Source organism: Artemia sp. Qi Xiang Cuo, chromosome 5 (assembly GCF_049724085.1).
Source record: "Artemia sp. Qi Xiang Cuo chromosome 5, ASM4972408v1, whole genome shotgun sequence".
NCBI classification, from domain to species: Eukaryota; Metazoa; Arthropoda; class Branchiopoda; order Anostraca; family Artemiidae; genus Artemia; species Artemia sp. Qi Xiang Cuo.
This window is the reverse complement of record NC_142798.1, coordinates 70,261,094-70,274,599: the sequence shown is the minus strand read 5'-3', so window position 1 is coordinate 70,274,599 and position 13,506 is coordinate 70,261,094. Positions and strand designations below refer to the sequence as shown.

The 13,506-nt window shown below is 33.5% G+C and overlaps 1 protein-coding gene across 7 annotated transcripts in view; it reads left to right on the top strand.

Moving 5' to 3' along the window:
• Window positions 1-13,506, top strand: part of Patronin (calmodulin-regulated spectrin-associated protein patronin) — a 172,742-nt gene that overhangs the window by 70,874 nt on the left and 88,362 nt on the right. For all 7 annotated transcript variants that reach the window (XM_089089897.1, XM_089089898.1, XM_089089894.1 and 4 more), the window contains exon 5: window positions 9,439-9,686. In XM_089089897.1, the coding sequence (XP_088946023.1) occupies window positions 9,439-9,686 (248 nt within the window). The remainder of the gene's footprint in view (window positions 1-9,438; window positions 9,687-13,506) is intronic.

Genomic DNA, 13,506 nt, shown 5'->3' with positions numbered 1-13,506 from the left:
CCAAAATGAACATAAATTTTTTTTTTGAAGGGGGAGGGAGGGATTTTTCCGTGGAGATAGGAGCCAGATTTACTGGCATTATTTAGAAAACGATAATACAATAAATTAAAAAAAGTTTTTTCAACTGAAAGTAAGGAGCAAAATTAAAACTTAGAACGAAGAGAATTATTACGTATACGAAGGGGATCCCCCCCTCCAGGGACCACAGGGACCGAAAGCCTACCACGAGTGGGACCCTCCCCCCCCCAACCCCGGGGTTGGGGGGGGGGGGTCCCACGCGTGGGAGGCTTTCGGTCCCTGTGGTCCCTGGCGGGGGGGGGTTCCCCTTCGTATACGTAATAATTATCTTCGTTCTAAGTTTTAATTTTGCTCCTTACTTTCAGTTGAAAAAACTTTTTTAATTTATTGTATTATCGTTTTCTAAATAATGCCAGTAAATCTGGCCCCCATCTCCACGGAAAAGTCCCTCCCTCCTCCTACAAAAAAAAAAAGTGTATGTTCATTTTGGGTTTCATTTATTTATAGAGGCGGTTTTTTGTACGTTTAACGAGTGGGTGATTATTTTTTGTTATTTTTGATATATGTTAATAAATTTAAGCAATAAATATCTTTAGGCTTAACCCGTCCTTGTTCTTTAGAATAGTTCTATTGTAAGCAAGTAACAAACTCTTTCCTGAAGTCATTATTCAAATCCTAATCACCTATCAAGTTATCAAAAAACTTGTAAAGCAACTAGTCAAACAGGTCCTCTCAACGGGGAAATGGATTGCAAACAGTGGTTTAACCGAGTCAGACTCAAAACGAGCAGAAATTAACATAAGTCGAGCGCGAATTTTAGAATTGGTAATGTTCTATCAGCTTTAATAGCTTGCTCGCTTGCTGTTAGAAAACTCCTGGTTAATACAAAAATCGCGAAGACTAAAAAGTTCAACTTCGATTCTGAATTTTCTCAATGAAAATGAAATAAGTTATTGATCCATCTCCACGGAAAAATCCCTCCCTCCCCCTTCAAAAAAAAAAATGTATGTTCATTTTGGGTTTCATTTATTTATCGATGCGAATTTGTGACAGTTTCACGATTGGTAGATTATTTGATGTTATTTTTGCTATCTGTTAATACATTTAAGCAATAAATATCTTTAAGCTTAACCCGTCCTTGTTCTTTAGAATAGTTCTATTGTAAGCAAGTAACAAACTCTTTCCTGAAGTTATTATTCAAATCCTAATCACCTATCAAGTTATCAAAAAAACTTGTAAAGCAACTAGTCAAACAGGTCCTCTCAACGGAGAAATGGATTGCAAACAGTGGTTTAACCGAGTCAGACTCAAAACGAGCAGAAATTAACATAAGTCGAGCGCGAATTTTAGAATTGTTACTGTTCTATCAGCTTTAATAGCTTGCTCGCTTGCTGTTAGAAAACTCCTGGTTAATACAAAAATCGCGAAGACTAAAAAGTTCAACTTCGATTCTGAATTTTCTCAATGAAAATGAAATAAGTTATTGATCAATTCTATTTTCCTAAAATAATATAAAATTTTCCACTTCAATTCAGATTTTTCTCAAAGAGATGAAAAATTTAAAGTTCTGTTCCAAATATTTTCCTGGAAGAAGAAAAGTTCAACTTTGATTCTGAATTTTCTTAATGAAAATGAAATAAGTTATTGATCAATTCTATTTTCCCAAAATAATATCAAAATTTTCCACTTCAGTTAAAAAAAAAGTAAGTCTGAAGTTGATTGTCTGAAAAGTATTTTTTCGGGGGAGATACACGATTGGCTGAAACAATTTATTGTGTTCGTGGTAACGAACTGTAAGTAAGGATTGACACGGCTCAATAGTAACAGAAAAACTCTAAAAACCAATTAATAGCTTGCTCGCTTGCTGTTACAAAACTCATGGTTAATACAAAACTCGCGAAGACTAAAAAAGTTCAACTTCGATTCTGAATTTTCTCAATGAAAATGAAATAAGTTATTGATCAATTCTATTTTCCTAAAATAATATAAAATTTTCCACTTCAATTCAGATTTTTATCAAAGAGATGAAAAAATTTAAATTTCTGTTCCAAATATTTTCATGTAAGAAGAAATGTTCAACTTTGATTATGAATTTTCTTAATGAAAATGAAATAAGTTATTGATCAATTCTATTTTCACAAAATAATATCAAAAACACAATTGGTTTAAATAAAAGCGGAAAAAAAAAAGCTCTTAATATAACTTTTTAAGTGTGAAGTCCTATTTTTCAGACTAAATTATAGAAAATATAGTCAAAAAACACTTTTCTGTTTTAGATACGTTACGTGCCTATTAATTGGAATTTAACACCTAAACGCACTTGCAAAAATCACTGCACAGGTGTTTTGGATTTGCCAATATTTAAATGTTAAGAGTGATAACATTTTTTGTGTTTGTGCTAACGAACTGTAAGTAAGGAGCGACACGACTCAATAGTTACCGAAACTCTAAAAACCAATAACCCTACTTCGGAAGTTTCAAGCTCCTATCTGCAAAAATGTGGAATTAATTTCTTGAAGTAATTGATGCTTAATGGAGAAAAAGGTGAAAATTATAGGTTTTATGAAATTGATCATAAGACTTAAATTATTCTATCAGATACGTTGGCACTTTAAGATGAAATTTGACCCGCATATGCGTGTGGGTATTAAGCGTTTGAGTCTGATAAGAAGAGAGACTTAATTTCCAAGATATAAGGTATAAAATACCTTAAGAATGGGATGATATACATTCAGTTCCTTCTTACAATTTGGAAGATGAAGGGGAATGCTGCAAATAGACATTTTTATTTCGCTGAACTTGGTGAGCATCTTTTTTTAACTTAAATTTATAGAAACTTCAATAGTTTAAACTCAAATTTTTCTCAAGGAGATGAAAAAATTTAAAGTTCTGTTCCAAATATTTTCCCGGAAGAAGAAAAGTTCAACTTCGATTCTGAATTTTCTGAATGAAAATGAAATAAGTTATTGATCAATTCTATTTTCCCAAAATAATATCAAAATTTTCCACTTCAGTTAAAAAAAAAATCTGGTTAGTCTGAAGTTGATTGTCTGAAAAGTATTTTTTCGGGGGAAATACACGATTGGCTGAAACAATTTATTGTGTTCGTGGTAACGAACTGTAAGTAAGGATCGACACGGCTCAATAGTAACCGAAAAACTCTATAAACCAATTAAGAGCTTGCTCGCTTGCTGTTACAAAACTCATGGTTAATACAAAAATCGTGAAGACTAAAAAAGTTCAACTTCGATTCTGAATTTTCTCAATGAAAATGAAATAAGTTATTGATCAATTCTATTTTCCTAAAATAATATAAAATTTTACACTTCAATTCAGATTTTTTCTCAAAGAGATGAAACAATTTAAAGTTCTGTTCCAAATATTTTCCTGGAAGAAGAAAAGTTCAACTTTGATTCTGAATTTTGTTAATGAAAATGAAATAAGTTATTGATCAATTCTATTTTCCCAAAATAATATCAAAATTTTCCACTTCAGTTAAAAAAAAAAGTTAGTCTGAAGTTGATTGTCTGAAAAGTATTTTTTCGGGGGAGATACACGATTGGCTGAAACAATTTATTGTGTTCGTGGTAACGAACTGTAAGTAAGGATCGACACGGCTCAATAGTAACCGAAAAACTCTAAAAACCAATTAATAGCTTGCTCGCTTGCTGTTACAAAACTCATGGTTAGTACAAAAATCGCGAAGACTAAAAAAGTTCAACTTCGATTCTGAATTTTCTCAATGAAAATGAAATAAGTTATTGATCAATTCTATTTTCCTAAAATAATATAAAATTTTCCACTTCAATTCAGATTTTTCTCAAAGAGATGAAAAAATTTACAGTTCTTTTCCAAATATTTTCCTGGAAGAAGAAAAGTTCAACTTTGATTCTGAATTTTCTTAATGAAAATGAAATAAGTTATTGATCAATTCTATTTTCCCAAAATAATATCAAAATTTTCCACTTCAGTTAAAAAAAAATTCTTGTTAGTCTGAAGTTGATTGTCTGAAAAGTATTTTTGGGGAAGATACACGATTGACTGAAACAAAAGCAGAACTTTTAAAATCACAACAACTGAAGATCAGTAAATAATTCCATTATTTTTTTTTTGTTAAACACAATTGGCTGAAATAAAAGCGGAAAAAAAGCTCTTAATAGAACTTTTTTAAGTGTGAAGTCCTATTTTTCAGACTAAATTATAGAAAATATAGTCAAAACACACTTTTCTGTTTTAGATGTGTACATTTTCACCTTTTCTGATTCAAATGTGTATGTTCAGTCAGAAAAGCATAGTTTTAGTTCAAAAATAAATCATTTCCATAAAAATAGCTCTTAATAGAACTTTTTTAAGCGTGAACTCCTATTTTTTCAGACGAAAATTTAACTAAACCCTCGCGTCTTTGATTTTGAAAAATCATTTATTTTTTATAGAAAAAACTACAATAGCTTCACGGTAATCATCTTTCAGCTTTTTTTTAAAAAATTTATCTTTTTATATTTTTTAAAATAATTACAAAAAGAAATTGTTGGTTAAAAAAAAGAAAATTTTCCATAAAATAAAAAAAAAAAAAAAAAAAAAAGCTCTTAAAAGGACTTTTTAAGTGTGAAGTCCTATTTTTCAGACTAAATTATAGAAAATATAGTAAAAACACACTTTTCTGTTTTAGATGTGTACATTTTCACCTTTTCTGATTCAAATGTGTATGTTCAGTCAGAAAAGTATAGTTTTGGTTCAAAAATGAACCATTTCCATAAAAATAGCTCTTAATAGAACTTTTTTAAGCGTTAACTCATATTTTTCAGACTAAAATTTAAAGAAACCCCCCTTTTACCTTAATGTGATTTTAACTTAACTCTCGTGCAACTCAAGCCCCCAAATCTCTTAAACTAACGCTTGTTTTTTATAACGACCGCCGAGTAACTTCGCTAATACATGGGCTGGGTTGGGGGGGGGAGTCGGAGTCCTTTGGGGGTGTGGTAGGGGATCTCACAACACTATTCAAATAGAACTTTTGTATTATAACGACCACCGACCCCATGTAACTGAACCCCTGTTTGTTAGCAAATAGTATAGATGTGTTTCTGAACTTTTAATACAGTTTTAAATCATTCTGTAGTTCTACATGGTAACAATTGTAACACTACCACTAACAATTGTTAGTTAAGATCTAGTTCTATTTTGAATTGTTTTTTTTTTTTTTTTTAGATCGGGAGCCTAAATTGGATGATGATCATTATATAACTCATGATGGCTACTATGAAGTATGGAGGTGGCATAATCGTTACTATCGTATACTTAGAAATAAACTAACTGAAAGCGAGATGGAGACCTTAGCACCTGGAAGGAAAAACAATGAAAAATAATAGTCTTTTTTGTGCAATTAATATATTTTAAATAAAGCCGATTTACTTGTTTGAATGAAGTCCTATTCCTACAAGTTAAGTTAGATTGAAAATCAAGAATTTATGCGCATTTTTAACTAGCTAAGGCTATATTTGCTAAAGATGGGGGGCATTTTCTTTGATTTTGAAAAAATCATTTATTTTTTATATAAAACTACAAGAGCTTCACGGGAATCATCTTTTAGCATATTTTTAAAAAACAATTTCTCTGATTATAATGTATATCTTCAGACACAAAAGCATAGTTTCGGTTCAAAAAAATGAACCATTTCCATAAAAAAGCTCATAATAGAACTTTTTAAGTGTGAAGTCCTATTTTTCAGACTAAATTATAGAAAATATAGTCAAAACACACTTTTCTGTTTTAGATGTGTACATTTTCACCTTTTCTGATTCAAATGTGTATCTTCAGTCAGAAAAGTATAGTTTTGGTTCAAAAATGAACCATTTCCATAAAAATAGCTCTTAATAGAGATTTTTTAAGTGTGAACTCCTATTTTTCAGACGAAGATTTAACTAAACCCCCGTGTAAGTGAATCCATATGTAACTGAACTCTCGTGCACCTCAAGTCCCCAAATCTCGTAAACTAAAGCTTGTTTATTATAACGACCACAGAGTAACTTCGCTAATACATGGGATGGGTGAATCGGAGTCCTTTGGGGGTGTGGTAGGGGATCTCACAACACTGTTCAAATAGAACTTGTGTATTATAACAACCACCAATCCCATGTAACTGAACCCCTGTATAACTGAAACCCCGTATATCTAGTCACCAAATGCTCCAAGCCTCAGAAGAAAAAGGGATTTTGAAAACAGGGAGCCCGATTTACGAAAAAAAAGGGATACGCCCCGTGCAACTGAACCCCCTTGTAACCGAACCCTTTAATCCCCGACACCCTCCGAGCAACTGTACCCCCGTTAACTGAACTCTCGTTCACCTCACTCATCGCTTAAAAACACCCCCCTCATCCAAATGGAAATCTATATATGGTTTAAATTTAAAATAATATAAATAGTTAATTTATAAATAAAAATAAAAAAAATTCGATGTTAATAAATGTAAAGACAAATATTCAATATAAATTTAATTTTAAATTAAGCTATTGAATACTTTCTAGCAATGCCCCTTGTAAGCGTCTACGCAAATATCTTTTCGCAAAAAATTCGCAAATCTCGTAAACTAAAGAAGTAATTACCCTTTTCATAAACATTAGTCCTTCTATTAATGAACCCATGAAGCGAAACCAGTCTTATAGCATCACAATTATATCGAGTTTTTTTTTTAAATTAAGTACATTGTAGCATGACAAGTTTTTTTAGAAAACCGACTAATCAAGTTATTATATTGGACAAACCGCGAACTTTCTCTAATCAACTGACACACAAAAAATCAATTTCATAATAAAAAAAAACATGTATATTCCTTGAAAGAGCGTGATGACCTGTTTACCTAACAGAAAAACCGGAAGGAACGTAAAGTCCCTGAATTCAATAGATGGTATATACTGACAAGTCTATAGTTATAACTTACACCGGAAGGACACGATAATTATATCATAAACAGAAGATTTCACATTATCGCATGCTTCTCGCATTTTTTATACATGTTTTTCAATTAAAAAAGACAAAAAATTGTTCGGTGGATGGATAAAGCTGAATCTCGACTATCAAATGATAGCAATATTATCGTCTGTTTCTTTCTGTGTTTAGATTTTTTTTCTGTTTTTTTTTCCTTCTATTTTGTCTTGTCTATTCTTTTTTTTATACATGAAATAAGAGCTAAATATTATCCTAGAATCTCATCTTATTGTATTTTCTGGGGAAGTGTGAAGGGTTAAAGGTTTTGAGAAAAGAAATTTTTAGAGTGGATGAGGGGGATGAGCCTTGGCTGAAAAAATTGCTGGGAAATGAGTCGGGCTTGGTTTATTCGTGTGGGTATTACCCATAACCCGTCGTGAGGGTGTTATGTGATGACTTAGTTTATTTGTTTGTATTGCTGTTTTGAATGGTTATCTGAGCTTAATCGTTTTGATCAAAAGTTTAAATTGAATCCTTTAATTGTATTTATATGTTGTTAAGTGTATTTGTATGTTTTTTTTTGTGGCCATGGCCCTGCGATTTTTTGTGTGTCAAATATACTGCTACACTACTATGTATTACGTTCAAACAGTAAAATCACAGGACTGCTGAAATACCAAAAACTTGCACTTGGAACAAAAACCATATTTGACGAATTTATATCAAGTAAAAGATAAAACTTTGGTACGGCATTATTTAAGTGAAAAAGTATTTGCCGAGATTTTATTTAGTTACCTTAATCAAATCAATAAATTCAAACATTCATAGAAGTTTAGATTGATTGGGACAAATTACTAGAGCTTGATCTATTACCAAATATGCATAAGCATACACTTCTAGTTTAGTTATGTTAATTTATTACTCATTGCCGGTAGATATGATTCCATTTATGTATGACTATTGGATATTGTATTTGTTGTGAATTATTGCTCCGTTCATGTATGCAATTGTTTATTAAGTCTACTATTGCAATAACTTATGTGGGCATTGTCTTGGAACCATTTCTAGATGTTAAGTCCTTTATAGTTGATTGTTTTTTTTCATATCTCTCTCTCTGTGGGACACTACTTTCTTGCTTAATTGCGTGATTAGCAGCACACATTCTCTCTTTTTTTTTTTTTTGGCAGTTCAGTCCCCATGGACTCACAGTTTTTTTTTTTTTTTTTTTTTTTTTTTTTTTTTTTTTTTTTTTTTTTTTTTTGTATTATTGCCTTTCTCGGTGGGAGACATCTAATTGCATGATTAGTAGTGCATACTCTTTCTTTTTCTGTCCTTGTTTTCAGATACTAAATGTTAAGAGTTGCCTTGGGTTCATAGAGTTGTTATTTTTTTTCTTATGCGATATGGCTCGAGCACGAATCTTATTAACTGAATAAGTCCAAATCGAATAAATATTTTTTTTAGCAATTCTTTGAAACGTCAGGCCCCTACAGGCAAACCCTTGCTTAAACCTAAAGCCTACTAGCATTCTAGTTTTGGATCGAAAGGAACTGGAAAACGCATCGGATGTATATATTCCTAATAAAAGCTCTTTTCGCCAGACCCTAACGATAGCTGGCCGTTATTTCCGGGAATTACTATTTTCAAAAAAAAAAAAAAAAAAAAAAAACTGAAGATGACCGTTCAGGGTCTGTCTCTGCTGGTAATTCATTCCTTGTGACAGGTGATAATCAGACGAAGCTAATCGACAAATATTCCCGTCTTGATGGAGCTAATGAATCGAGTGCTTAAATAACAAAAACTGATAAACTGAATGAGTGGACACATGCCGTAACAGATTACATTATGATATATTCCAACACTGGAATCACATGGAATGTGGTTCATAAAATATGCAACAAAACGAAAACACACACACACACACACACACACACACAAAAAAACAATTCAAAAAAATATATGCTTAGCTTTCCAAACCTATCCTCCTTTATTGTACCAATCCTTCGCTCTAAAAAATTTTCTGTGGTACATCGCCAAGTATCCAAATTTCGGTTCTTCTCTATTATCTCGACCACACTCAAGAAGTGTAGTTAGGTTAATCATAATGAAATATACAAAAATCTGATGAAAATATAATAATTTAGTAACACAATTGTGGAAACTACAACAGAAAACTATGAAAAGCAGGCTGCCCAGAACGCATTATATTAAATACCTAAGCAACTCTATATATTAAATATTTAGTTAAAATATACCTACGCAGTAGTTTATCTCACTCAGGTTAAATTAATTATAACCGAATTCAGACCGAGAAACTGGTTTTGCTCTTCAAATTCCCACCACTTACCCAATTCCCAAAAATTATCCCCGAAATTATCATTATTCCGACACTTCAGAGGCAAAAATAGGGACCTGTTCCGTGACCTATACCTCTCAAGTTCGTTCAAATTTCTCCATGTGCTATTCTTTTATTATGTTCAAATCATTTACTTTCAGGTATCAGAAACCCGAGTGGAGTTTCCTGCTCCCAGCGAACTGACAGATTTAAGCGACGGGATTGGTATCTGCTCACTAATAGCCTGCTACTGCCCTGACTCATTTGATTGGAGTCAAATTGCTGTCAACGACCCAATCAGTGTTGCCGATTCATTACACAACCTCCAACTTGTACAATGGTTCTGTCAAACTGCACTACCGTATAATGTCTGCCATTTAACGTTGGAGGATTTGTTATATATGCACGGGTAAGCAGTATACTCACTGATAAATTATTCTTAATAATACTCATCAAAATGGATTATTGAGGGGATAATATCTCTCCAGGCATATTACAATTGACTAGTTCTTAAGGGGGGGGGGAGTGAGAACCAGAAGGCCACCCTATGTACTTGCTCTCTCCTCTACTAATAAGTTGAATGTTTCTCTAGCTGCACAGAAAATATTCAAAATCTATTTGCTTTTGTAGCTTCGCTTTGCAGAAAGTAAATTACAATAAAATTAGATTTTTTCGTTGTTTTTTTTTTGCAATAAACGGAAATTCTATTTCAGAAGCAGCGAAGTTTTATAAAAAGAAGGACTGTTTTAATGACGGCCATATGAATGCGGTTTGATTGCAAGATAGGACTTTATATGCTCCCTAAAACGTGCGTCGTAGCACATCGGAAGTATTTCGCTGTATATTGACGGTGACATGTGTAATCAAGCTGTGTTCTAAATTTGGAATTTGACTATACGACCGCCCTATTGAATCTTAACCTACGAGATGGCTTCACTAAGAATGATATATTTCAACATTTTGGGAGGGAGTGACTAGGGCCACTCCCAAATACTACTTGACTGATCCCCTTGAAAAGGGCTTTAAAATATTCAACAGTATAGATACATTGTTACATTCTATATACCGGTGTCTGAAAAAATTCAAAAGGATTGTTCCCGGGTGCCACCGAAAAAAGAAAGCCTGGTACCTACGATAATATTTTTAGTTCGTCTCTTTCAGAATAATCGGAATTCGTTATGACAAATGTGCCTGCAGTGGGGCTTGAACCACGATCTCCGGCATACGAGTGGTGCCCTTCCACTTCGCTATGCTAACATTTTCCTCTATCTCATCATAGTGAAACAGCTCAACGTCCCACCGATATAGACTCCTCATAACAAGTCCTTAATTTCAATGTATTACACATGTGACTGCTCTAATAACGTGTTTAATGAACTGTCAACTAGTGAGTAAAAGCAGGACTGACGAAAAAGAACCTCTGCTTAGAATTTAGGACCTAAAGCAGCGTATGCATATAAAAAGAAAACGTTCTTTTTTGTGGACAATTTATTTTATTGATTACAGTTTTTTTTTTTTTAGTTAGTTACATCACCTTATTTAGGTACGGTACAAATTCGCCCACAGTTAATCAAAGCAACTGAAGTTTCATTTGACAGCCAATTTTGCTGTGGTGGATAGTGCATGTATAATAGGACTTGTATGTAGCTAGTAAAAAATTGAGAGACAGAGAGAAAAAAAAACGTAATTTATTCACAGAATATGCTTATCAATTTTGGCTTGGCGAAAAGACTAACTTACTTGTCAATGAATTCTCCAAATGCTGGTAAAATTGTTATTTTTTTCAGAGAGGGTTGGGTCTGATGTTAAAAAATTCTTTTTTTAGGAAATCACTTCCATAGTTTTCCTGGAATGTTCTTCGACCTAGGTTAACTCATTTTAGAGAGTGACTTCTGTCCTAAAAAAAAAGGATTGAGATGGAACTGAAATTTTGGCATATTTTAACATATCTATTAAGTAATGTGTATGACAGTCAAATGATAGTTACAGTTTATGTTACCATACTTACCTTTGATCCAATTTTAGGGACCCCCCTCCAGCCGTGTCCATGCATGCCCATTAGTAGATTGTGTGAGCTCAAAATCGGCTATTCAATCGCAAAACAATATTCATCCGCTTTAATTAATGAATTTCGTAATATTTCTTGTATTTTAATTTTATTGCATTTTATTTGTTCAGTTTATGTATAGTAACTTTAAAAAAAAAGAAGAATATATAAGTACAGGCTCAAATGTTGATCTTTTCTTTTTGTTCCACTCAAAATAAGCTTCTTCTGACATAATTCCCTTTAGACATTAGGTGGTGAGAATAACACTTCACTTTTAATGATTGCTTTCTTTAGGGATGTGAGTAGGAATATTGAGGGATATTGAGAATTTCTGAGTAGGGATATTTCCTAAAGTTAAATTAACTGGTACGAGGGGCCTTCTGGTCCAGTTGCAACGAGGGGCCTTCTTCTATCCGAGGTATTCCTTTGAAGTAGAAGGCCATAAAGTCCCGAGCGCAGGTAAAAAGTTAATTGCCAAGGCTAGTGGAATATCATTGCTGTCAGTGGCACCTCGAGTCTATGGGAAAAACAGTGCGTTCACACTGCGTGCGGTTATACCGTCGAAAAATTTCTTACATCACATGCATCAATTTCCGTTCGAATGCGCTCTCTACCGATCTTCCAGGACCATTATTTCAATACAATCCCCCTGGGGGAAAACAACAACAACAAAAAACCAATAAACACGCACCCGTGATGTGTCTTTTGGCAAAATAGCAAAACATTTTTGTGTACAGGAGCTTGAAACTTCTACAGTAGGGTTTTCAGATAAGCTGAATCTGATGGTTTGGTTTTCATCAAGATTCCTTGAATCTTAGGGGAGTTTCCCCCTGTTTCAAAAATCAGTCAAATTTTCTCAGGCTCTTAACTTTGGATGTGTAATACTAAACTTGATGGATCTTATATATTTGGAATCAGCATAATAAGCTGATTCTTTTGATGTATCAATTGGTATCAACATCCGTTTTTTAGAGTTTCGGTTACTATTGACCCGAGTCGCTCCTTACTTACAGTTCGTTGGCATGAAGAGTGTGATATGGGGTTTGAGGGCAAAACTAAAAAGAACTTCATCGAAGTACAACGTCTTGACTTGCTTTAAAGCTGAATTTTCTGATTTATGAAAATGATAAGACTTGGAGAAATATAGGCAGTGGCGTTAATAGTGTTTTATACTACTGTGACAAATGTTCATTGCCCGTACTCGTTAGAAACTCAAGGAACGACTTGTTAGGTACCAGTATACTTTCTAGACTTAAAAATGCTGTGAATAAACTTTTAAGAGAAGAACAGTGTCGTTTTAGTAAGGGGAGATGATGCATTGATGAAATTTCCACTCTTAGATTAATAATCGAGAAGTGAAGGAATCATTAGACCCTTTAGTCCTTAGTTCTATAGGTTATGATTAAGTGTTTGATTCAGCCGATAGAAGAGCTTTAGCGATGGTCCTATCCTTGTGTGGTATGCAAGATAAATACATTACATTACTAACCCAGTACAACATGGGTTAGTAGCTAGTTTCGTATTGAATCAGAAGTTAAGCAAGACTACGTCATCTCCCCCTTTCTATGGACTGTTTTAACGGAATTCGTTCTAAAGAGCACGGCAACAGCAATGGGAGAGCTTGGAATCAGGTGGGATAGTAAAACTCTCCTAGACTTGGATTATGCTGATGATTTGAATGTCCTAGATAAAAAGGTTAGCAAAATGAATGGTTAGCAATGAATGGTTTTTTAGAGGTTTGGAGAGTTCAGGGTGCAAAAACAGGATTGAAAATTAATCTTACGAATTATCTACAGATTGTTTTGGGCACCCATCTGACTGACCGTATTTCAAACAGTAATCTGTACTAAAACTGTGGTTCTATCCCACTTTTTAGGGCTATAATGGGATAAAGATTGAGATGGCTAAGACACGTTCTGCGGATGAAGGATGAAGGATGACAGATTGTTAAATATCGTCCTACACGGCTGATTATCTAGGGCTAAAGGAAGAGCAGGTTGTCCCCGAATTGAGTGTGACGACCTCGTAAGATATGATTTAAAATAAAATGAGACTTCTTAGGATGGCGTAAAGAGGGAAGCTTTTAATAGTTTGGAATGGAGGAGGAGCGTGCGGAGGTGGCTTGGTGCTGCAGTGAGTTGTTGCTAGTTGTAGTAGTAGTAGTAGTAGTTTATTCATCTGT